Genomic DNA, 22,051 nt, shown 5'->3' on the forward strand with positions numbered 1-22,051 from the left:
AATTCCTTCTTTCATGGCTACGCGAAGGTGCTGGCTTGCTTTACCACGTTGTTCGCATGTCAGACTTGTTCGTCCACAGCATCTTCATGAGTATGAGATGTCAAGTCGGTAGGTAAGTACATTAGCAATCTGGACTGGTTACAAAAGCAAAAGAGACAACAGACAAGTCTGTCTTCTTTCCCGCCGGTTATTTCACCGACACCCAAACCACTCAACCCTTTGGCTTCCACGCATCTCGGCTAGCTGCTGCTGCTCTATAAACTGGGTGGGTAGGTAGGTATCTGGTACCGCGAAGCAAAACGAATCGGGGTCTCGAGTCTTCTTACTCTTGCCCATCGCTGGTTTTGCTCAAGTCCATCTATATGCACCCCCTATGGCCGTTTCATAATGTGCTTCACGAGTAGACAGATGAGCTAATCCTCCTTATCCTTTTGATACTGGGTACAATGCGTGCAAGTTGAGTTTTTGATAGTAAACGATCTCCTTACGATGCTGTAGTCGTGGTGGTGTAAGTTGATACGAATGGCAAATTGCATTCGCGGAATATAGTTTACCATTTTAAGAATTCAAGGCGTGTGGGCAGGGGTGGAAGAATCCGGCTACTTCGCGGTGATCCGGTTTCGGGGGTGGTAGTTCACCATCACCACACAGCACACACTATATGTGATCAAGGATACTTGTTGAAACCTAGAAACAATGTACCTAATGAAAATAATCCTACATTGAATTTGCTAGATAAAAACGACGGTAATACTAGGCCAATGTAGCTAACCAGCGGTCCTCGCATGGTTTCCCCAGTTTGCTTACAGACGCTTGCAACACCCACCCTGCTTCCTGGTTAAGGCTGCTTGCCCTGCTGAGCGCCTGGTAGTTTGAGGCTACCGCTTGGGAGTTTCAGAAAGGCTTCCATGTTCTCTATCACCAGCTTCATAGGGATCACGAGTCCAGCCCCAGTTGGATCTCCCCCAATAAGGATCCCAAGTACCTCTCCGTTTCCGTTGAGGCACCACGAGCCAGAATCACCCGTCGCTGCAAATACCCGGTCGGGGTAGGGTGCCACAATGAAGCAGCGATGATGGGGTCGTTGAGGGACCTCGGGGATACGGAATGAAGCCGGCGCTAGTCTGTCGAGTTCTCCGGTGGTCAAACCAGTACTGCGACCTCGCTTGAAAACGGCTTCGCCATTCAAACCTTGCTTGGCAACCGTCTGCACGACAAAGTCTTGGCAAGTCCAGTGCGACGTAGCCGGATTCATGTCTTGGGCGAGCTCCCCGGCGACGTTCCCGATGAAATTGACAGACTGGGGCCAGTGAGAGGGAGACATGTCCACAATCGCCCAATCCATGAGCATCTCTACAGGCGGCGCTGGCCGCGGCTGCGCTTGTAAGGGAACGTTCCTCCACCCAGAGGTCGCAGCCACATTACCCAAACTCACTTTGTACGACTCAACTTGTTCTAGCTTGGTCGCAGCTTCCTGGGTCTCCCTCTGGTGTGCAGCGATAATCGCCGCGGGAAGAGTGGAAGGCAGAGGAGACCGGGGAATTTGGCCTGAAAGCTGAGTTTTGATTGTTTGGACATCAACGGCGGAAGGGGATTGGCATTTCCACAGTAGATTTTTGCCGCCTGCGTCGTCGATATCTTTCGGCCCAAGAGTTAGCAATTCAGTCCTATAACAAGGTGCAACGACTTTGGGAGATTACTAACCGAGGTCCACTTGTTCATTCAAGCCTTTACGAAGAACGTGGTGGCATGTAATCCCAAGTGCATGACCGTCGTACTCCAAATAACCCCCAATGGTACCACTCCAGTCCGCCACTTCCTTTCGAGCCACACTCATTCCCATGTTATTATAGCCACGGTTGAAAGGCCACCCCAAAGTACCTGACTCGGTCGCGAGTCTCGGCACTGGCTGTGAGCCCGAGGTACCGAAAAGACCCCAGAGTCCGTGATCTCCAGTCAGTTCTAAGTGCAAGCCATACCCATGGAGGAATTCAGAGATAACTTGGGAAGCTTGGTTCATAGTGCTGGTAGACGCATTCCCTTTCTGAACTCGCGCAATGATGGTTGGAACAGAGATGTCTTCCCAGTAGCCCCGGTTCATAGGGAGGATAAGAACGTGAGGTAGTTGATGAGATTCCAACCGCTGGATGACGCCGGACAAAAGGAACTCCCAGTTTGCGATTGCTTGCTGAGGAAGTTTAGGCGGGAACGATTTGATTTCAGTTGCCCTGTTGTCAATAATCTCAATACGACCGAACCATCCCATGCCCAAAAGAACCTGTATCAGGGTGTCGAGCATACTCATCCATTGCGAGTGCCGGGCCGAGAGGTCGCCACGTATATTAAGAGTGAGGTCCTCACGCTTCGGCGGATCCCCTTCCGTGTGTACGCAAACCACTTGAATGAGCGAATAGGGGAGCTCCCGGGCATGCTGAGTTGCAATTTCGATCGCTGCATTTGCCAAGCGTTCCGGTATCTCAAACCCAGGATGACGGTTGTATACGAGCGGCCAGCCCGGGAGAGGCCCCGGTCCCCCCAATCGCCATCTGTCAGATGAATCAATCCTGGACGTGATGGAGCTTTCGCCGGACGAGCTTTGGCCTCGGCGGCTAAGAGAGCCCTGGCTTGGGCCGGAAGATTGGGAAGTGGAGGAGCCAGTAAAACCCGCGGGTGGATGGGGTGGGCTGTCTTTACCAGACATGATTCTATATAGGTCAGAATGGGGGAGGATCAAAGAAGGGGGTAATGTTCGTAAAGCAGACAATGCGAATAGATTCCGCAGGTGAGGGTAGCGTAGGGGAGGGGATTCCGGCGGCAGGAAACTTGGTTGATCTTGATATTCTCACTTACAAGTTACTTTGTCTTCTCGTGGTTGTCGGAGGAAGGTAACGAGGAGATGGAAATTGATGGAATGATCGAGTTTTGACTGTTTTGACGGATGGAAGAAGTTGGTGAAATACAGAGGAGTGGAAGGAGTTGGTAGAAATGAAGGAGAAGAGAGAGAAGAGAGAGGGAAAGTGGGAATACTTATAGGCAGGCAAGGCAGGTACTACTGGTGTTGTAGATTTGTTTGATCAAGTCATTGTCATGTAAACATGACCTACCTGCATCCCAATCACTTGTCCGCTTATGACTCAATTTGCCCGTAAATATTGGTAGCCTTGAACTCTGAACGACCCGAATTCCGAGCACCAGCAATCACAAGGAAAGTATCACCTCTCAAAGGAGGTGTCAGGTATGAGCTCCATTATCACAACGCTGAGGTGTCCATGTTGAAGCCAGCAGTGATTCCTCATGGTTTCAAAGTCACGGACCAAGCTTAGCTGGTGGAGTGATAAGTAGATGTCTCAAAATGGCAGTTATGTTCCTGAGGCCCACTATCAGTGATGATCCACTGATCTGTATACTCCACTCACTCAGATATCAGCTCGCTGTAGATTACGAATGAACGGATGATAGGTGGTTCTACATTGATCAGAAATATTGAGATATCTACCTACTAATTTATTATGGTAGAACCAAACCAACCAACATAGTCAGAGAGAAATAAACATAAAAACTGCTCCAAGCACAACACGTATCAGCAATACATTCATAGACTAACAATCGTGGTTCATTTCTTCTAGAGAGCAAAAAAATATAAAAATAAAACGGACATAAAGAGGTATACAAAAGCAGCAATCATCTACAGCCACAAAGCCAACCCTCCAACAGCCGAGCAAACCAACACCGCCAAGCTCATCGCCCCATCAAACGGCCGCGCAGCAAGGCTTCCAGCACCGTTGCTCAGCTCATAATCTGTCGATGAGGGATCGGACGACGAAGGTCCATGACTGGTGGAACCACCGTTACCATCACTACCGGAGGACGAGGACGAGGAGCTACCAGAGCTCTCACCATCTTTGCCACTCTCCTCCTTACCGTGACTGTGACCATGACCAGTCGGGAGATCCGTCTCCGCCGGACGATGGAACTCGTCACCCAGCGTAGGCAGCGGCTTGTCGGCGTCGACGAGCCAGCCGCCCGTGGGAGCCGGACAAGCTGGGGGCTTGATCTGGCCGGTGGTCTTCACGTAGTCATCGAAGGGGACGCCCTTAGGGCTAAGGGTCGCCCACTGGGCCTTGAGGTTATCAAAGTCCGGCTGGATAGGGGTAGGCTTGCCGCTGCGGACGAAGCCGTCCTGGACGTTCGTCTTGGTAGCGGGGGCGTTCGGCTCCTCAGGACCGTAGCTGATAAGCCCGTAGTCGTTCGTCTCCTGGATCCATTCGTAGACGATAGAGCCCGACCAGGTATCGACCATGGGGTCGGAGAAGATCGCGTGCTGGTCAGTGAAGAGGCGCGGGCGCGCGACGTTGCAGCCTGTTTCAGAGAAGAAGATCGGCACGGGGTAGTCCTTGGCTTGCGCTTGGAGGTTGACGTAGCCCGAGGTTTTGTAGTTCGCGTCGCCGCACCACTCGTAGGCGTTGAGCGCGAAGAAGTCGACCCGCTCCGCGGCGTCGTCGCGGCACGCAAGGTAGTTCTGGAGCATGGGGCGCAGCTCGGCGATGTCTGCTGCGGAGTAGCCGATTGGGATGTTGCGGTAGTGCTTCTTGTTGCGGTAGGATTTCATGTCGCGGACAGCGGCAAGGACGTACGGTGCTGCTGGGGAGCCCTCCTTTGTGGTGAGGATTTCGTTGCCGACGAAGAAGCCGGCGAGGTTGTCGTATTGGTGGAAGGCGTCCATGACAGCTTTGAAGGCGTTGGATTGCTCTTCTGTCCATTTGGGGGTGGTCTGTAATGTTCATGTTAATGATGAATTGGGGTAGGGAGGGTTGAAGGGGCTGACCTGGTCGATGGCGGTGTCGAATGTGTCCAGGTCCAGGAAGAGGTAAATGCCCTTGTCGGCGAAGGCCTTCATGCATCCGTCGTGGTTGGCCTTTGGATCCACGTGGTAGACGCGGATCGAGTTGGCGCCCAGCTCACCCATAAGAGCGGCATCGCGCTTGCACTGCGCGACATCGATCAGAGGGTCTTCGGGGATGAGCTGGTACGCGATGCCTTTCAAGAAGTACTGCGTTCCATCTTCGTAGAAGAACTTGGATCCGACAGCTGAGATGGTCTGCACGGCGTTGGCCGTTAGGGAGAAGCTCCCTAGCAAAAGGGAGATAGTCGACCAGGGGAGGGATGGCATGGTGATGGTTCGCGAGTCGAGGTCTGATGCAGTTACGCTAGATCAGAACGCAACTAGAAGAGAGCCGGTCGAATGTTCAAGGCTACGGCGAGAGAAGACGATGTGTGAGAAGACAATTCCATTGGAAACTACCAGCTCTTTAATACCCCAGATATCCCAGCAGATCACCTTCGCGAACACCCTTCTATCCCAGCCATACCAGATACTGTACTCTCCTTGGGAGCATGCATGCCAGTCTCGTCCCTGAAGGAGAATGACGTCGATAGCAATTCACACGCAGCGATTTACTCCCACACCACTGACTCCAGGGGCCCAGATATGTGGGTAGCTTGGGTACCTGTGTTTGATCGACTCCCAGTTACCTGGATATGCCGATGGGATGGAATGCAGTATGCACCGCAGGGGAAGCAGGGATACTTGGACGCGACCTATTCCGCGACCGCGGAGCGTGTTAGTTGGGAAACGATGAGATCAGGAATCCCCCGAGGACGTAAGGTTTGTATTTCCTGCTTCCACTGGAACTTCGGACATTTGCAACCCCAGATCCTGCCACTGTGTGGCTTGGGAGGCTTGCAATAGAGTATCTCCTTCCTCTGTCAACCACCGTTCGTGATATCACGTGAAGATGGTATTACTCAGCAAGGAGCTAACGGCGCTGGATAAAAACATTAGTAATAGTACCCCCTGATTCCTGAATTATGCGCGGATTCAACTCGGTTGCGGGAAGATCCAGCGGTTTTTGCCGACAGATCCAACTCCGTCCGGACGACCGACTGATCTCCTCTTCAATTTCGACCTGACACTTCCCAAACACGCCTTATCAAAGCTCTAACACCCTCCCAAATCAAGGTGGAGGAACTTTCCCCCCCGATAGGGCCTCGACACGTTTCGTCCCTACGGAAAGGGGCCCCCCTCATTGGACGAGAGGATGGAATAATCAGGGAAACGGAGAAGAATTTCTTCTTTCATGCGTCGACCCAACCTTGGCAGTGCGATCGAGACCCTGGCAGGCCCCACAATGTGATAATTGCGATCATCTTGTTGATGGTGTCATGGTATCATCTAAAAAACTCTGCAACTCCTGTTTGGGCTGGTGGTCCGGAGGGGTCCGAAGTGGGATTTAAGTTCGGATGACCTCCCACGGTTCTTTTCCCCCCCCTTGGACGAAAATATCTTGATTGTGACAATTGAACCAAGGGGGTGGAGTTTATTGAAAGAATCGAAAGGGGAGAAGAGACCCCCAAAGAGGGAGAGAGGGTGGAGGGGAGATTGGACTAATTAATTGGAGTGGAGATGGGGCGTCAGATAGACTGCGGACTAGACCTTCAGCCTAAGAAGCGTTAATATTAGAAAACGCACCAGTCAATCAGAAGGGAGAAACCAGTTTAATTATGAGGGAAGAGATTGCTTTGCTGGGAACTAAGATGAAATGATCGTCATGGGCTTGCGTGGATGACGGGGCCACACCGGACTTGGCCCCTGCCCGCATTCGATTACACCTTTGGCTGCGTTCATCGCCTCAGGCAGGTCGCTCGCCCACTCCCTTTATATAGTTATCTAATGATCCCCACCTCTCTCTCGCCTCCGATCTTCTTCCCCGTTGCGACTCCCTCCAGTCTCTCCATTAGAGCAGGACACTGGTCAGGTGTAGCTATCCTTCTTCTTGCGTTTTTTGTATTTTGAAGCTTCCCGGTTTTCTTGTCAGTATTTTCGCCATTGCCTGGACCATGCGATCCGTGGTTCGTCCACCCCCAATTGTCGCAGTATCTGGAAAGCTTCTCCGTCTGGCTCCGTACCGCAGGGGCTCTATTGGTTGGCATTAGTTGCCATTACCATCTTCGACGTCATCGTCCAAAATAGTTGGATTGTTATTCAAACCGACAGGTTCGCTGTCGGTCGCGATTATTCCCCCTGTCACGAATAGTTTCCCGACGACAGCCAACGGCTCGTATACATCCATGATGGCGAACACCACTATTACATCGCCGTTTCGCCTCTCGTACAGAGACACAGACAGGTTGGAGCGCAATGAGGCTTTCGCAGCGATGCGGGAGCACCTGAGGCGCCAGGAGTTGGGCATGCAAGCTCCCAGGTACGTGTGGCGAGATATACCGGTTTGGGTTCGATCATCGCTAACAGTCCATTGTCGCAGCTTTTGCTCGTTTCACCGCCAGTCTTGCTCGAACCATGCGCAAGAGACGTTCCGCTTGCATCGCGATATCATCCACACGCTGTTACTACCATTAGTCCTCCTGCACCACCAGGCGTCGCGGACGGCGGCCAGCGTGCTGCCGGATGACAAGGGTCTGGAATCGGAACGGGCGTTTCGAGGAGAGGCCCGCAGCGCCTATGCGTGGCTGCATTGCGTGCTCACCGAAGAGCACGATTCGTATCTGACCGAACGGTGTCCCGCCTGCATTGTGCTGCACGTGCTGAATTCCGAACCGACTATCCGTTTCGTTGCAGTAGCGTGTCTACTAGCCGACCACTTGCAGGGACTCGACATGCTCAACTCGAAGCGACGGCTGCCGAGCTTCGACTTTTGGTTCGAGGCGCTGGAAACGGCGGTCCGCGAGGATCCGTTCTGGGGTGACGACTTCTGGCCCGATATCGAGTACCGCGCCTGCACGCTGACCGATGGTGTCAAGCAACTGGTGTTACAGTGTCTGGAGCTCCGGGCGGTTCTAGACCGGCAGACTCTCCAGTCGCAGGCGTCGTACAAGGCCAACTCGCACTTGCGACGTGACACATCACGCCAGCAGGCCCACCCAATAGCGGTGAAGACCTCCCGGATGACGGGCGAGGAGCAGAAGTGGTTGGGCAAGGCCGCGGCAAGTCGGTGCTTGCAGTCGTATCGGAACGATCGTACTCAACGATTCCACACCCGCCGGCACGGCGACCCCCGCAGCAGATCGGTGACCTCGTGAATCAGTGTGTAGTTTGCGTTTCAACGTAAACCAGATTGTATTGTTCCACGGTCGCGATCGCTAAATGTTTGGACTCGTTTCGCATGTCAGCATTTCGCATGCCCACGAAACTCGAGGGAGGAAAGATGACTCGTTCGGTGTAAAGATACCGATCGGAGAACCCGATGTCAGATCGGGCGCTATTCCTCAAACATGACAGAGCCTCGGCTGTCCACACCAGACAGGACACCATATGACCGTCTGTCCTTGGCGTGACTCATGTCCAATATGTTGCCATCAAGACCGGCAGCAATTTTTTCCCTCGAACAATCCTCCTTGTGACATCACCTGGATACCTACCTCGAGGTCGAGACTATCACGAACCACATGGAATCCACAACTACTTCCCCTCAAGGTTGCATGACGACGACGACGACGACTCCCTCGTCCAAACAATGCTACGCAACCCCCTCTCCATTCGAGGAAAAGATTGGCTACTACCGAGCCGTCCGACATGGCCTCCAAATCTTCGTATCGGGGACCACCGCCGTCGACCCCACGTCCAGCCACGCAGCCCCGCAGGTACTTTACCCAGGTGATGCAGGCCAGCAAGCTCGCGTGGCACTCGACGAGTGCATCCGAGCCGTGCAAGCACTAGGCGGACAGGGAGCGGAGAGCGTGGTGCGGGTGAGGATGTTTGTCAGTCACCCTGACGACTGCATGGCGGTCGGGGAAGCCTTCTCGGAACTGCTGGGCCGTGCCAGCCGGCCAGGGATAGGCGCGGCTGCCACGATGTTGGTGGTGCGGGACGGATTCGTGGACGACCGTATGTTAGTAGAGATTGAAATGGATGCGGTGGTTGAAGCAGGCTAGCTAGTGCTTGTGCGACCCCGTGTGCGTGTGTGTGTGTCCTCAGGATGCATTAGTGTCTTTTTTTTTGGTGGGCCGTCTGTCTTTTGGTCGGGAGATGGGAATGGCCACGAATCATGGCATGCATTCAAGTATTAATACTACCACGAATGAAAGTACTAAAATCGACTTGATCTCCATCCGAATCACCAAACCATTTGTAGAACGGCGATCCCAGCGCCAGATCTGTCCAGAACTATGGTCGCATCAGCGCTATACTATCTATACCTTAGTCCTCGTAGCATTGAGATTGCCCGTCCTGAGGCAAATAATCAACAATAAATAAATAAACAAACAAAACAAAATAAACTAAAAATAAATGAATTCCAACCGAATCCAGTACACATACACAGAGTGATAAGTAACCACCTGAAACGCTCAACACGACCAACCAGTGGCCAATTCTTCCGATCCCATCCCATCATCGGAGGACGAGGGCAACGGCAACGGACTGCTCCCTTGTCTACATGAGACAAACAGCAGTGGAGACACGGGACGTGGGCCATTCATCAATCACAACCCATGTTGGAATATTATTGGTGGGATGGAAGCCAGTGATTCCCAAGAGATTGAAATAGGTACTATGCAGGAAACATGGGCGGTATTACATTGAGTTTGTGACTGGATTTATTCCAGTCATTCTCGCCGTGGTTATTGATTGTTAGTGTTGTGTTATTGTTATTGTTATTGTGGTAGTGTTGTTATTGACCTAGTTAATCTTTATCAGACTCAAACTAGGCATTCTACTACCTAAGGTGTCTAGTAGACCTGTCTAGTACTACTTAATCCAACTTATTAATGCTGATTGTGTTGACGTTGCCTATACTAATTAATACCTATATATCCATACAATATATAAATATATAGATCAATATATATATATAAAGTCTCCAACGACCCCAACCCCATCGGCACACCTACTAAATTAACTAACAAATATCCCATCCACAAAGCAGACCAGCAAGGGAGATGGAGATGGTGGGTTGTCAAGTGAGACACGGGCTTCCGTGGATTGCCCTGTTTGAGATCCCGGTCTAAGGATGGCTTTTCAGGCTGTCAGGCTGTCAGGCTGCCTGCTCCTCTGGGTAACGCACAACTCTCCGAGCCGAGGTATTTTTTTTATTCTTGATTATTTTGTCTTTTCTGGCTTTCTACCGTGGAAGGGGATGGTTGGGATTTCTGTTTGTTCAGTAATGATTACTTGCATTCTTTCTTTCTGTGGTTTGGTTTGGTTTCTACTGTGGTGTACTGGTTTGGTGGATGTGTTTATTGTTATTAGACTCGCTGGCGTTTATAGAGCAACCTACCCTACTATTCCGTACACTCCTACTACAATAGGTACATACCTATATACAACAAAACCAGCCAATATCAGGGTTCACCCACTAGTCACAGCTCCCATCAACCAACCGGACCAACCACCAATAACAACCATGCCATCCTCACTAGTCCCCCTGTCGTGCTCACGACAAGCTAGAACCAGTGGTCAATGACGACGATCCTCCGGAGGACAGTCTCTCGACAGCTGCACCAGGCGAGGGCGAAGGCGAAAGAAATGGTGCGCCCGGCGGAGCACCGCTCAAAGTACCCGTACTAATGGACGTGTCAGAGTCAGTACTGGTCTACGACATGCATGCATCGCGCCCGAATAGGAGGCCGGTTGGTTAGTGGGATTGGAATTGTTTCTTGAGAGGACGCATTGGAGGGAGATGGTGATCTTGGACGGTTGGGGAAGAATTGGGGAGAGTCGGATAATTCTCTTTCTTTCTTTCTTCCTTCCTTCCTTCCTTTCTTTCTTTCTTTCTATTCTATTCTATTCTATTCCTAGTGCGGTAGTACTTTGGGAGTAGATACGGACTATCTGACGATAGACGAGGCTGGCCAGGCGGCCAGGCGGCCAGAAGGGAAACTCGGATGGAAGTCCGTGACAGGTGCTGTGGTTCTAGGTCTAGGGCTCATACCTGTGCCCAGACCAGACTGGAGAAAATGGAAACAGCCGGATCGGCGATGGGTCGAGATCATGTTGTCTGTTTTCCTCTAGTCTCATGGGTAGTGATACTACTCTCAGGGAACCTTACTATTGAAAGTCTTTCTACCCTGGATAGAGAGAGATAGCAAATATAAGTAAGAAAACAATAACCCTAGATCCTCGTCACCAAGACCCAGGAAATTGGTGTCTTACTATCCATAGCCAGGTCGTAGTGAAAAAGAGATCATCGGCAGCACGGAACCAACAAGGGTCTAGGCGCCAAATCCTCCCGGAAGCGGCAATGGATTCGATCGGGCGATTGCAAAAAGACTGGCAAGTTGCCCCTCAGGCCGAGATTTCCATGACTCGTTGATGTCAAGACATTCATAATTCCTTTCTTGATTGATGGATTGATTTGATTTGTTTGATTTCAATATATTTTAATTATTATTATATTATCATAATTTATTCGATTTGATTTGATCTTTTTCGATCTTATTTTGTCTGGTTCCATACTCTCATCGCGGAAGAATGTCCGAAGTCATCCGCCGGAGTTATCTGTAAATACTGTATCTACACTTTTCTAATTTTTCTAATGAAGTTGTCAAAGCTGTCAAAGTCGACTCCGTACTTCAATAAGGTATATGATCACCGTCTAATTCAACTAAATGACTCGATACTATCTAGTATCTACTCCGTACATCACGGATACTTCTTGTGAGGTCAATGCTCAACTACTCCAAAGAGGATCGGGCTGAAACCAAAGTGCACTATTTGCACTATGGATTCCATGGATCCTTCGTTTCCTGACTCATCGATTCTCGTCCCTGCCTTGATTGGACCAGGGATTGTTTTCCGGCATTCATCACGTCCTGCCCTGAGATCTGGGTTCAGCTGTGTCCCCAAGACGGAGTAGCGTTGTGATCTATTTAGATTGTAAAGAATTGGCTAGCTGTGCGACAGACCGGTCGTTTATCAGTCCATCTCCCGAAACAAAGATATCCTTTGTTGTGCTGTTGTTGTGTTGTGCTGAGCTGATCAAGCTAAGCCTGCACCGGCCGCCGATCAGTAATACGAGATCCAATGTGATTGTATGATTGTAATGATGACCGGAGAGGAGGAGGTCAGGGAGAGAAACGGTGGAGGAGAATAATTGTCAATAATTCTTCCCCTCCTCCGATAGTTCTGGACTCTACTCTGGACTCGGCTCTTGTCCCAAGAAAGCCGTTCATTAATCCTAGACCTCCGAGATTGTCCCTCAATTTCGTGAACCCTCCCCAGTGCTTCCGTCTCCCAAGGGTCTTTCTCGATCCCAGTCCACACCGAATCCACTTTTTCTATCCAGTGACTCCAGTCAGACGAGGGAGTGGGGCCACCCTCAGTCGGGGAGGCAAAAAGGGAAAAAATAAAAAGAAGATCCGTGTAAGTCCCGTTACGGTTTTTTATTTTTATTTTTATTTTTTTATTTTTTTTTCGCCCCGATTAGCCAGCATAGGGGGGTCTAGACAGGTCCAGGGCGTCCGCGCTAGTGGCCTTTTGCCTTGTTTCTTTGCTGGATGATTTCTTGCTGATTGTGATGGATGGCTGTAAACAAGTGAAAGAATTAGGAGAGAACTGATGTAAGTTATAGATATTGAGTAATAGATCTGATCAATAATGAATATTATTTGTTCTATCTTTTATAAGGAGGACAAGGAAAAGTAATGGAAACAGAATGAGATAAAAGATAAATTACCCCAACAGACAAAATACCATACCGTACCAAACCACAGGATGGACCGTCCTCGTGTCCTGGTCATGGATTCCTCAATCAAGTCCAGACCGCCCGGTCTAGAACGAGCACTTTTCCTGCTGTTCTCCTTAAGTCCTGCCTTGACCATGGCGGGGACTCCTAATTTTTCGGGCTGTCACTCTCTCTCTCTACCTGTCTAGCCCTTGGATCAATTTCCCAGGCGTCATTCACATTATCATTCACCATCTTCTTTTCCTTCCTTCCTTCCATCCATTCTCTCTGTCCTTCAATCTCTCTCTTCCCCACTGCGTCATTCATCATCAACCCACCTGAATTCTCCCCCACCTCCCTACTCTCTGTTCCCTTCTCTTCCTCTTTATTCCGCCCTCTGCCACTTCTTCCACCATCAATCGCCCGAACATTCTCTCCCTCACTAACCACTCGTGTCCTTCTATCAACCACGATCGCCCCTACTACTACGACTAGAGTATTCGGTGTACCACCCTAGCACTCTTCACCACACTCAATCACCCTCCGCTTGATATCCCTGGCAGCCCAGTAGCCCAGTATATCAAGTCCCCCGTCTTATGTACCGGTAGCTGGCATTGGATCGACCGTTTTCCATCACCGCCTTCCACCGGTATTCGTCTTCCTAACGCAGACTGGATGAATCAGTCACAGTGCCATGGACCATATCCTCATACCTCTATGGTGCGAGACAGTTCGATCATGCGATCACCATCATCTTCTGCATCAACGTCTACCTACTCGCCCGGAGAATTCCACGGTGTCATCACCTCTTTCGACAAACAGGACCCCACTCGCCTAAGCCCCGTTTCCCCGTCACAGAAATCCTCATCACTCGCTCCCAACGTTGGTTCCAGCCGACTCAAACGTCGTGCCTCCCAAGGCTCCATTCTGACCAAGCCCTCCCCGGTCTCTCGTTTCCTCTCCCGCAGCAACGCATCCCTCCACATTCAATCCTTTGAGCACCTGGGCCTTGCCTCGAAATCCGGCCGGACCGAATCGCGCCCACAGTCCGCCGAGTCCGCCGAGTCCAATCTTCGATTGTCCACCCCGCCCACCGCTTCGAGTTCGCTGGCGGCTCAAGCATTCCAGTCGACCCCTGAAGAGTCGGAGAAGAGCGATTATCTCTCAAGTCTACCCCCGACTCCCCCGGAAGACGATCACGTGGCCTGGAACCCGCGATCCGGGATGTTACTATTTGAGCGTCACATGAACCAGGACCCTGGGCTGATGCCCATGGATGAAGGTCCCAACTTGAGTTCCCAGTCGAGAGGGGCATCGGGCGGTCTGACGAGTCCGACGGACCAGCTCGCCAACGTGACGCCCTCCAGCTCCAGCTCCGGTGGCAGCCCGGGCTCGTCCGGCGACATGGACTATGATCAGAATTCCTGGTTGGAAAACAGTATCGACGCCACTAGTAAGCCATCCATTGTCTAACCCGTCGAGAATAGTCCTCCTAACCCAATCCTCCAGTATCGTCGCTCCCGTTTTCCAATGGCCCTGGGGAGTCGGTCAGGATCGTCTCCCAGATGCTTCCGTACCCCCACTGCCCGGAGAAAAACGCATCCATCGTGACCCACGACAACGTCTTTTGCTCCCTCGTCCAGACCGTCCAGAATCGACTCCAGCATGGACAGTCGCCATACATCAACGTCACCCACGCGGTGCCCGAACAATTCAGCCTCTCCAACCTGCCGCACTCCCCTCCGCACTCTCCGCAGTCGTTCCCTCAGAACGACTACTTTAACTCCACCGTCTTCTCGAACGCCGCCGTGGTCTCTGCCTACCACGATTTCCGCGGTTTGATCCAGACCCGCGCCCCGCACTTTCCCGTACCGATTGTCCCTCCCTCCACCGTTCACGTCTCGATCCTGGAACGTTATCTTCCCCCGTCCTCGGCCCAGGAATACAAGGACCTCTTCTTACCTCACCGCCCCTCTTTCCTCGTGGACCGACTCTCCGAGCTGTCTCGGGAGGACGGGTCGATGCTGTTCATCTACCCCACCAAACGGGGTGGGTCGACGTTCAAATCGCAGTACCTGGGACCGATCCTGGACCCCTTGCTTCGCCAGCTGGTGGTGGTGAACGAGATGTCGGCGGACATTGGGCGCTACCTGGGCAAGCTGTCTTCGGTCAGCCACCTAGAAGATTTCGACACCATGAAGGATAACCTGTCGCAGCTCTGCGAGGCGCTGAGCTCGTCGTCCTCCCGGTTCAGCGTCGTCGATGCCCGCAAGGGCAGTGTCCATCCCGACCGCAACACGTGGACGGAGTGGTACATTCACCAGGAAAAAGCTCGGATGAAAGAAGTCCTGAGCGTGTACTGGCAGAATGGCCGTCGCCTCCCGGCCAGCAAGATGTCGAACGTGTCTTCCAACTATCTCCTAGAGCACAAGGAAGTCACGTCCGCGATGCTATTGGGGGAGATCCTCGATGGCATCCGGCGGCGGCCGTATGGCGAAGAGGGGCCCCCAGATGGGATTGAGCTGGGTGTCTTCGTGATCCGTCGGTCCCACTGAGGTCGGAAGAGAATTGTACATCCTGCAGAGCAGTGTACAATCCGCCGTCCCTCACCTTCTCCTATTATCTTTCATTTCCTTTGTCTTGGATACATCTGGGAGGGTCGGTCGGTGTCTATTTTGGTCGGGTTGTATAAAATCCTTGGAATGGCGAGGAGTCTCGGAGCATTTTCTGTTTAGTGCATTGATGATCGGATCTAAATACCCAGCGAGTTTTGTTTTGCTGCCATGAGTGTGGCCGGGTCCGCATGGATGATGAAATGATGGATGTACACGACGTGTCCATGTTCAATATATTCTACTACAGCAATATAGGCTGTAGCATATCACTATTATTCTTTCTATTAAAGCAAATCCTGGACTATGTTGTAGTAGCATCGCTAGTTACATACTGCAATATGCCTGTTTTGAAATTAATAAACTCAAGTGCAGATTGATAGAGTAGATATAATCATTATAAGCCACAGTAGCTATTGACAAGGGATCGAGACATATAGTGTAAGCATGAAGCAATCTGGTGGATGAAGTACTGCAGTTGATCGAATATCCCGATCGGGTTAACTGGACGGAGCATCTTCCAGAGAAAGGAATGTTTGCACGGTTTGCAGGCGGGCATTATCTCCCACTCTCCCGGGCGGTCAGAAGAAGGCCCAGAGACTCAATCACAGATCGATTATGCTCTCTCTCTCTCTCTCTTCTCATCACATTCTCTTTCAGTTCTCCTTCAGTTGATGTCTCTTCCTAAACTTATGTATACTCGTTTCCCAGACCTGCATCCCCGCACTGCTGCTCTCTGCAGCACATAGTCTTCATCCTCTATTGTCGAACCTCACCACCTCCCATCCTCCCTCCTCATCCGCCAAATCCTTCCCACCCCCAAACCATGGCCTACTCGCCAGCCCCGACCTCCCCAGCAGGCCCAGGCTCAGCCATGGGCAACAACAGCCTCCAAAGCCGCGGGCGATCGACGAGCCCTCCAACGAGCGTCCCCCTCACAAAGCGAGACAAGCGCCGCAGCGCCCTCCAAGAGCGCCTCCACGATCTGACCGTGTCCTTCAGCCAGAACCGAGACGCCCAGTTCCGCCAGCAGCTCCACGCCCTCCAATGCGACATGACCCTCATCAATAATGCCGATCCTTACCACCCCGGTCCCTTGCCGGATTCGGCGGACGAGATCGCGCAGTTGATTGAGAGTACGGTTGGTGGCGGCAAGTTTGCTAAGGAGATGGCGAGTCTGGCGGGCATGTGGTACTCGCGCTTTGTGCAGGAGGTTAATCAGGTTAAGACTGATACTGATGCGGATTTGGCGATGCTTATGGTGAGTTTTCTCTATCCTATACTACAGATTTTTTTCTCTTTTCCCTATTTCTTCTTCTTCCTTTCGCCTTCCTTTCCCTGGTGTCTGCTCTCAACATATCAATACTAACAGTTATAGCACCGTCATAACAATAACTTAGAGCGTTTCCAACGGGACTACGCGTTTCGAGCCCATTTCGCTGAAGAAGAGTATAAGCAGCTCTCATCCACCCTGCGCGAGCGCCTCGTGCAGACAATTTCCGGAAAACGAGCTCGGTTGATGCGCGAAAAGGAGCAGCTGGATATTGCCGACACCAACGCCCTCCTCCTTCACCCCAACCAGTTCAGCATCACCAACCCGGCCAGCCCGGGCGGCATCCACGGCAACCGGAAGACCCGACACACCCGCCACCGGGTCGATCTTGACGAGCTGGGTAATGGCATCATGTCGGAAACGCTCAACAAGCGCAAGCGCAAGGCTCCAGAGGAAGACGTCGGCTCGCCGGTCCGGGACGGAGGCCTCGCGAATCCCGCCGAGCGCGCCAAGGCCCAGATCGCCCAGCAGCAGCAGGCGCCCTCTTACTCCATCCAGTCTCTGTTCACGGAGAAAGAGCTCAGCGCGCACGCCAATCAAGCCCACGTTGCGACGGTGCATTTCTTCTCCACCTCGAAGCGTGCCGACCAGCCCTCGGGCGCAGCCACCAATGGCAACAACACCGACGAAGACGGCTCTGGCATGGGCGATGGAACAGGGGCGGAGGACAACGGCACTCCAGCCACCGACATGGCGCGCACCGCCAGCCACAACTACCACGCCACCCGGTCCACGCGGACGCACGGCAACCACGCGCTCAACGCCCTGGCAGAGCTGTCCGACAAGCCCGCCGTGCGTCCCAGCCTGCCGTACAACATCCTGGCCAACTACCACGCGCGGTCGAGCAACAGCGGCGCGCCGACGCCTCCATCGCTGATGAACGAGGAGGTCGACGACGACTGGGCGCGCATGGATCGGCTGCAAGGGAAGCCCGCCAGCTACGTGGACAAGAGTCTCTGCAAGCTGTTGGTCGATCCGGTGCCGTCCGAGGTCAACGGGGTGCCGCAGAACCCGCAGCGGTTCAATTTGTTGCACCCTGACTTCCCGACCGAGATGGGCATCCACCTGTTTCCGCTCAAGGAGCCGGAGCGTCACGAGCGTGCCAAGAAGACCCGAACGTAGCGTTGTCTATCTACCTATTCTCTCCGGCGTTTTTAAGGGTCATGGAATGATGCACTTGGGTAGCGGGCGATACAATTAATACCTTGGCGTTAGTTCCATAATTACTTTCTCTTTCCATTCTATTTATTTTATCTTATTTTTATTTTTATTTTTCTATTGTTTTGTTTTGTTTTATTTTGTTCCATTGGTGTTTACATACTTGTTTGTCGGGAATAGTTACGTTGCAGATGGACTGCAATGTGGATCAGGTGTATGGCTTTATTGTTTGCAGTGTATATGAGCAATAACTATTTTACTATCTATCAAGTGACCTACATGGTTATCCATTGAAATTTAACGTATCACTGTATTACCTACTCAAAAATCACATATTCCAAAGGTATAACATATCACACTACCAAGAGCTACAGCAGGGTAAATCAAAAACAACCAACTTGCTATATCATATATTAAAAGAAGAATCCCCCCAAATACATCTCATCCCAAAACCAAAGCCCTAACCTCAATACTCTCCCTCGGCTTCGCCCCCTCCACCGTCCTCGGATCCCAAAACGCAGTATGCGGCACCCTCCGCCCCACCCCGTCCCCCTCACTATCAGAGCACTGCAGCAGCAGCCTCTCATGGTTCTCCATCCCGGAGAGATACATCCACCGCTGGTTGGGGTTGAACTTTACTTGCAGCGTTTCGCCCGTGCGGTGCGGGTAGCGGTGTTCGACTGCTACCAAGTCACCCTCCCCCCCTTCTTCCGCTGCCCCAGAAGTAGGACCAGAGGAAGAAGAAGAAGAAGAAGATGATGATGATGATGATGATGAGGGGGTATCAAAAACACTCCCCGCATCCGCAAACGCCAACGGCGCACTCTCCACCGCCCCATTAAGCGGCCTCCAAACATTCACAATCCGATACCGCATCCCGCCCCGCAATATCCACTCCGCCTCTTCCTTATCCTCGACGTGCAGACGCACCCGCTCGGCGGCTGCCTTGGCAGTCTGATCGACGTGCGCGCGCTGCACGGGTTTTCGCGCGGCCCCGTCTATGTCGCGGCGGATGGTGTGGTCGAAGATTATGACCTTCTTTGCGCTGGGGACGTGCGAGAGGAGGAGGGATGAGACTTCGGGGTAGTAGGTTTGTTGGACGGAGGTGTCGGAGGTGAAGGTGCTGTAGGTTGTGGATGTGGGGATGTGGCGGTGGATTTGGAAGGCGTGGGTTTGGAGGGTGTATTTGTTTAACTCTTGTTGTTGGTCTTCTTTGTCTTGGGAGTGGTGAGGAGGGCGAATGTCGGTTAGGTGCACGTCGTGCGCTGCTTCGGTGAAGTTGCGCTGGGGGTACCCTTTTGGCGGGGTCTCGACGTAGTTGTAGGGGGTGGAGTTGTCTGGTGGGGGGTGGTAGAAGATGAGGGGGACTGTTATGGGGCCGCGGGGGATTGTAGACGCTGTAGGAGTGGTAGTAGTAGGAGAAGAGGTAGCAGGAGGAGGAGCAGTGGTAGTGGTAGTTGTTGTTGTAGTAGACATATTGGTTACTGCTTGTTGTATGTGAGTCTTGTATGGATAGATAAGTAGACAGATGTATGTATGTATGTATGTATGTATAGATCGATAGATAGATAGATAATAACAAGTACGAAAGATTGAAGATGATGATCATTTATATACAGCAAAACAGCAATTAATAATATGAAGCTATTCAGACCATATCTCTCCGATATTACGTGCTTGCTTAGCAACCAGCGCGGGGTATTATGACGTCAGATGATGATTTATCTCTCCGTCTCTCGTTCTTCTTTATGTGCTGAGTTGAGTGGCGGGGGGGGATTTGTCATTATATCTTTTTAATTCGATTTTGATTTTCAATATTTATTTTTTTGTAGTATTTTCAGGATCTATTAGATATCATTGTTGACGTAGGTAGTAGTAACCTGTCGGAGGATTGGGGGACCTGTTCCTGTTGTTAGGGTTGGATTGGAAATCAGGTTCAGTAAACTGCTACTATTGTTGTTGTCCTCGTGTAGGCTGCCTACTGCTCTAGTAGATGGATTCTTAGACTTTATTTGCAGTTATAATACTCATAGAAACCACCAAGTCAAATAAACCATAATTAAGTCAAAAAGTATATACCTATCAGCATAATACACCACCCACCTCCACCAACTGACCAACCAGTCCAATCTACATACACTATTCACATTGACAATCTGAAACGTAGATTACCCAACCCCGTCCCCATCTCAAAAAAAGAAACAACTACACAAACCCAACTAAAACAGCAACCCCCACCGCCCAAACCCCAGACACAACCGTCTTCGACCCACCATTCGACAAAATTGGAGGCGTCTCAGTCGGCCCCGCCACAGCGGTCGAGCTACCACCCCGGTGGGTAGCTAGCGTAGAAGACGCCGTCCACGGGTTGGGGATACGCGTCGCTGTGTTCCCCGGGATGACGCCCGTAGGAGCCGGGCCCGGGATCAGGCCTACACTCGTGGTGGAGACGCCTGCGCTCGTGCTGAAGCCCACTTGCGGGACGGTCACCGTGTAGGTGGAGTATGTTAGGGTTGTGCAGGGGGCGGGGGCGGGGCCGGGGCCGGGGCCGGGGCCAGGGGCGCCGGGGGTCCGTTGGGAATAGGGGCAGCGCCTGTTGGCTTGGGGACTGGGCCTAGGGTGATTGTTGTTGGGACGGCGGTGACGATGCCTGGGTTTGTGGGGACGAAGGCGGCGCAGATGCCTGTGAAGTAGGAAAGCGCGGACTGGATCTCGGCGGCGGAGGAGCCCCAGGCTTGGATGCAGGAGATGACTTTGGAGGTGAAGTCTGACGACGGGCAGAAGCAGGTTGTGTCGGCGTTGGAGTCGCATTTGGGGAGGTCGAGCCAGGTGTTGATGCATTTGGGGACCACGGTGGGGCATTCGGAGGGAGGGTTAGGGTGCGACGGAGGGTTAGGGTGCGATGGAGGGTTAGGGGGCGAGGTCGGGGGCCCGTGGGGTGGATGATGGTGTCGGTTGAAGTGAGGGTCACTGTTGAGACGGTTGTGTAGACGGATGTGGAGGTCGTGGTGCCGGATGTGATTGTTGTCGTTACCGGGCAGGTGGTCACCGTCTCGTAGGTCACCACGGTAGTGGTCTGGGCTGGTGGGGCTGGGGTCGAGGTGGGCAGCACGCCGGTGGGCACGCCTGGCGTCGGGGGATTGGCGCACTTGGTGCAGATGGTTGAGGTCGAGGTCAGAGTGATGGTGGAGACCGTGCTGGATACCTCGGTGGTGACAGACGCGCCGGAGGTGATGGTGTTGGTGACCGGGCAGGTGGTGACGGTCTCGTAGGTCACCACGGTGGTAGTATGGCCCTCGGGCGGCGAAGAGGGGCCGCTACTGGGCCCCACGCTAGACGGAGGAGGGATATGAACCGGGATGCTCGTGGGAACCGGGGGCGTCACGATGGGGCCCACCGGGGGGGTAGTTCCGTGCGACGGGATTACCGGGGTGGGGATCGCCGGGGGTGGAATCACCGGGGTGCTGAAGCCAGGAATCCCGGGGACGGACGGGGTGGGAAGGGAGGGGGGCGTGGGCAGAGGACCGGGGTGATGCTCATGGCCACCACCCGGGGGCTTCGGGCCCGGAGAGCAATCAAAGTCAATCAGGTGGATGTCCAAATCGCAGTCCTCGCTGTCACTGTTCTCCGGGAGTTCAAACCCAACGGAGATGGCGCCACCGCACTGGTCGTTGCTCACGTCCTCGGCCTCGGTCGAGCACCACGCCGTATCTCGGCAGGTGGAACCGTCGGGCATGCCATAGACGATGTGTATCTCCGTCTCGACGGAGGTGGAGACCTTGAGGTTGGTGATGGAGAAAGCGTCGATGTCTACACCAGCGGAGATCACCAGGGAGGCAGCGCTGCTCCGAGAGAGTTTACCCGAAATGCATCGGCCCTGGGGATGTTAGTTGGTTTAGGGAAGTCTAGGTGAGACAAAGACGTACCCCGGACTCAGAGCCACCGAAGCCCATGCCCGACAGGAAGCCGCTGAAGTCGAAGCCGCCGTAAGAGGAAAAGGCTCCATCGGCCAGGTCTGACCAGTCAAAGCCTGCCCTCTGATGGTCGGAGCATTCGTTGTCGGTGTTGTCTGGGCTGTTGTAGCAGGTGTCGGTGCCCCACCACTGGATCAATCAGCATGTCTAGATATACTTGAGGAGAATGAGGAGACGTACGAGGCCCTGAGGATGGGCGAGGGCCGCCAGAGGGAGGAGGGAGATGAGAGCGATGGCCCGCATGATGAGGAATCTGTTGATTCGTGAAGAGTTGTTGAAAACAGTGGAAGTCTAGTA

General features: G+C 52.6%; 8 protein-coding genes across 8 annotated transcripts; 4 read left to right on the top strand and 4 right to left on the bottom strand.

Moving 5' to 3' along the window:
- Nucleotides 1–838: 838 nt before the first annotated feature.
- P168DRAFT_278084 (uncharacterized protein) lies at nucleotides 839–2,701 on the bottom strand (the record flags this gene model as incomplete). Its single annotated transcript, XM_024835656.1, has 2 exons — nucleotides 839–1,638; nucleotides 1,705–2,701. 2 exons carry the CDS (start codon nucleotides 2,699–2,701, stop codon nucleotides 839–841), a joined length of 1,797 nt encoding a protein of 598 aa, XP_024697096.1.
- A 984-nt stretch (nucleotides 2,702–3,685) lies between these two features.
- Nucleotides 3,686–5,170, bottom strand: gel6 (putative 1,3-beta-glucanosyltransferase; the record flags this gene model as incomplete). The annotated part of the gene is made up of 2 exons (XM_024840706.1): nucleotides 3,686–4,771; nucleotides 4,826–5,170. 2 exons carry the CDS (start codon nucleotides 5,168–5,170, stop codon nucleotides 3,686–3,688), a joined length of 1,431 nt encoding a protein of 476 aa, XP_024697097.1.
- Nucleotides 5,171–7,131: 1,961 nt separating this feature from the next.
- P168DRAFT_314591 (uncharacterized protein) lies at nucleotides 7,132–8,097 on the top strand (the record flags this gene model as incomplete). The annotated part of the gene is made up of 2 exons (XM_024839798.1): nucleotides 7,132–7,262; nucleotides 7,323–8,097. 2 exons carry the CDS (start codon nucleotides 7,132–7,134, stop codon nucleotides 8,095–8,097), a joined length of 906 nt encoding a protein of 301 aa, XP_024697098.1.
- A 399-nt stretch (nucleotides 8,098–8,496) lies between these two features.
- On the top strand, nucleotides 8,497–10,653 carry P168DRAFT_314592 (YjgH family protein; the record flags this gene model as incomplete). The annotated part of the gene is made up of 3 exons (XM_024839799.1): nucleotides 8,497–8,902; nucleotides 10,463–10,543; nucleotides 10,595–10,653. The coding sequence occupies 3 exons, from the start codon at nucleotides 8,497–8,499 to the stop codon at nucleotides 10,651–10,653; spliced, it is 546 nt and encodes a 181-aa protein (XP_024697099.1).
- Nucleotides 10,654–13,394: 2,741 nt separating this feature from the next.
- P168DRAFT_278087 (uncharacterized protein) lies at nucleotides 13,395–15,232 on the top strand (the record flags this gene model as incomplete). Its single annotated transcript, XM_024835657.1, has 2 exons — nucleotides 13,395–14,130; nucleotides 14,187–15,232. The coding sequence occupies 2 exons, from the start codon at nucleotides 13,395–13,397 to the stop codon at nucleotides 15,230–15,232; spliced, it is 1,782 nt and encodes a 593-aa protein (XP_024697100.1).
- A 667-nt stretch (nucleotides 15,233–15,899) lies between these two features.
- On the top strand, nucleotides 15,900–18,055 carry P168DRAFT_262896 (Sds3 domain-containing protein). The gene is made up of 2 exons (XM_024834770.1): nucleotides 15,900–16,550; nucleotides 16,668–18,055. Exons 1-2 carry the CDS (start codon nucleotides 16,116–16,118, stop codon nucleotides 17,742–17,744), a joined length of 1,512 nt encoding a protein of 503 aa, XP_024697101.1. The 5' UTR covers nucleotides 15,900–16,115; the 3' UTR covers nucleotides 17,745–18,055.
- Nucleotides 18,056–18,129: 74 nt separating this feature from the next.
- P168DRAFT_286624 (putative methyltransferase) lies at nucleotides 18,130–19,457 on the bottom strand. Its single transcript, XM_024836381.1, has one exon. The coding sequence runs from the start codon at nucleotides 19,254–19,256 to the stop codon at nucleotides 18,222–18,224; it is 1,035 nt and encodes a 344-aa protein (XP_024697102.1). The 5' UTR covers nucleotides 19,257–19,457; the 3' UTR covers nucleotides 18,130–18,221.
- An 830-nt stretch (nucleotides 19,458–20,287) lies between these two features.
- P168DRAFT_314596 (extracellular serine-threonine rich protein) lies at nucleotides 20,288–21,997 on the bottom strand (the record flags this gene model as incomplete). The annotated part of the gene is made up of 4 exons (XM_024839800.1): nucleotides 20,288–20,870; nucleotides 20,930–21,657; nucleotides 21,707–21,883; nucleotides 21,935–21,997. The coding sequence occupies 4 exons, from the start codon at nucleotides 21,995–21,997 to the stop codon at nucleotides 20,288–20,290; spliced, it is 1,551 nt and encodes a 516-aa protein (XP_024697103.1).
- Between the last annotated feature and the right edge of the window lie 54 nt (nucleotides 21,998–22,051).

This window comes from Aspergillus campestris, assembly GCF_002847485.1.
Source record: "Aspergillus campestris IBT 28561 chromosome Unknown P168scaffold_1, whole genome shotgun sequence".
Classification (NCBI taxonomy): domain Eukaryota; kingdom Fungi; phylum Ascomycota; class Eurotiomycetes; order Eurotiales; family Aspergillaceae; genus Aspergillus; species Aspergillus campestris.

Coding starts and splice junctions, on each gene's coding strand:
- P168DRAFT_262896 (XM_024834770.1), top strand. CDS start 16,116: ATGGCCTACTCGCCAGCCCCGACCTCCCCAGCAGGCCCAGGCTCAGCC. Junction 16,551..16,667: donor CGGATTTGGCGATGCTTATG/GTGAGTTTTCTC, acceptor TAACAGTTATAG/CACCGTCATAACAATAACTT.
- P168DRAFT_286624 (XM_024836381.1), bottom strand. CDS start 19,256: ATGTCTACTACAACAACAACTACCACTACCACTGCTCCTCCTCCTGCT.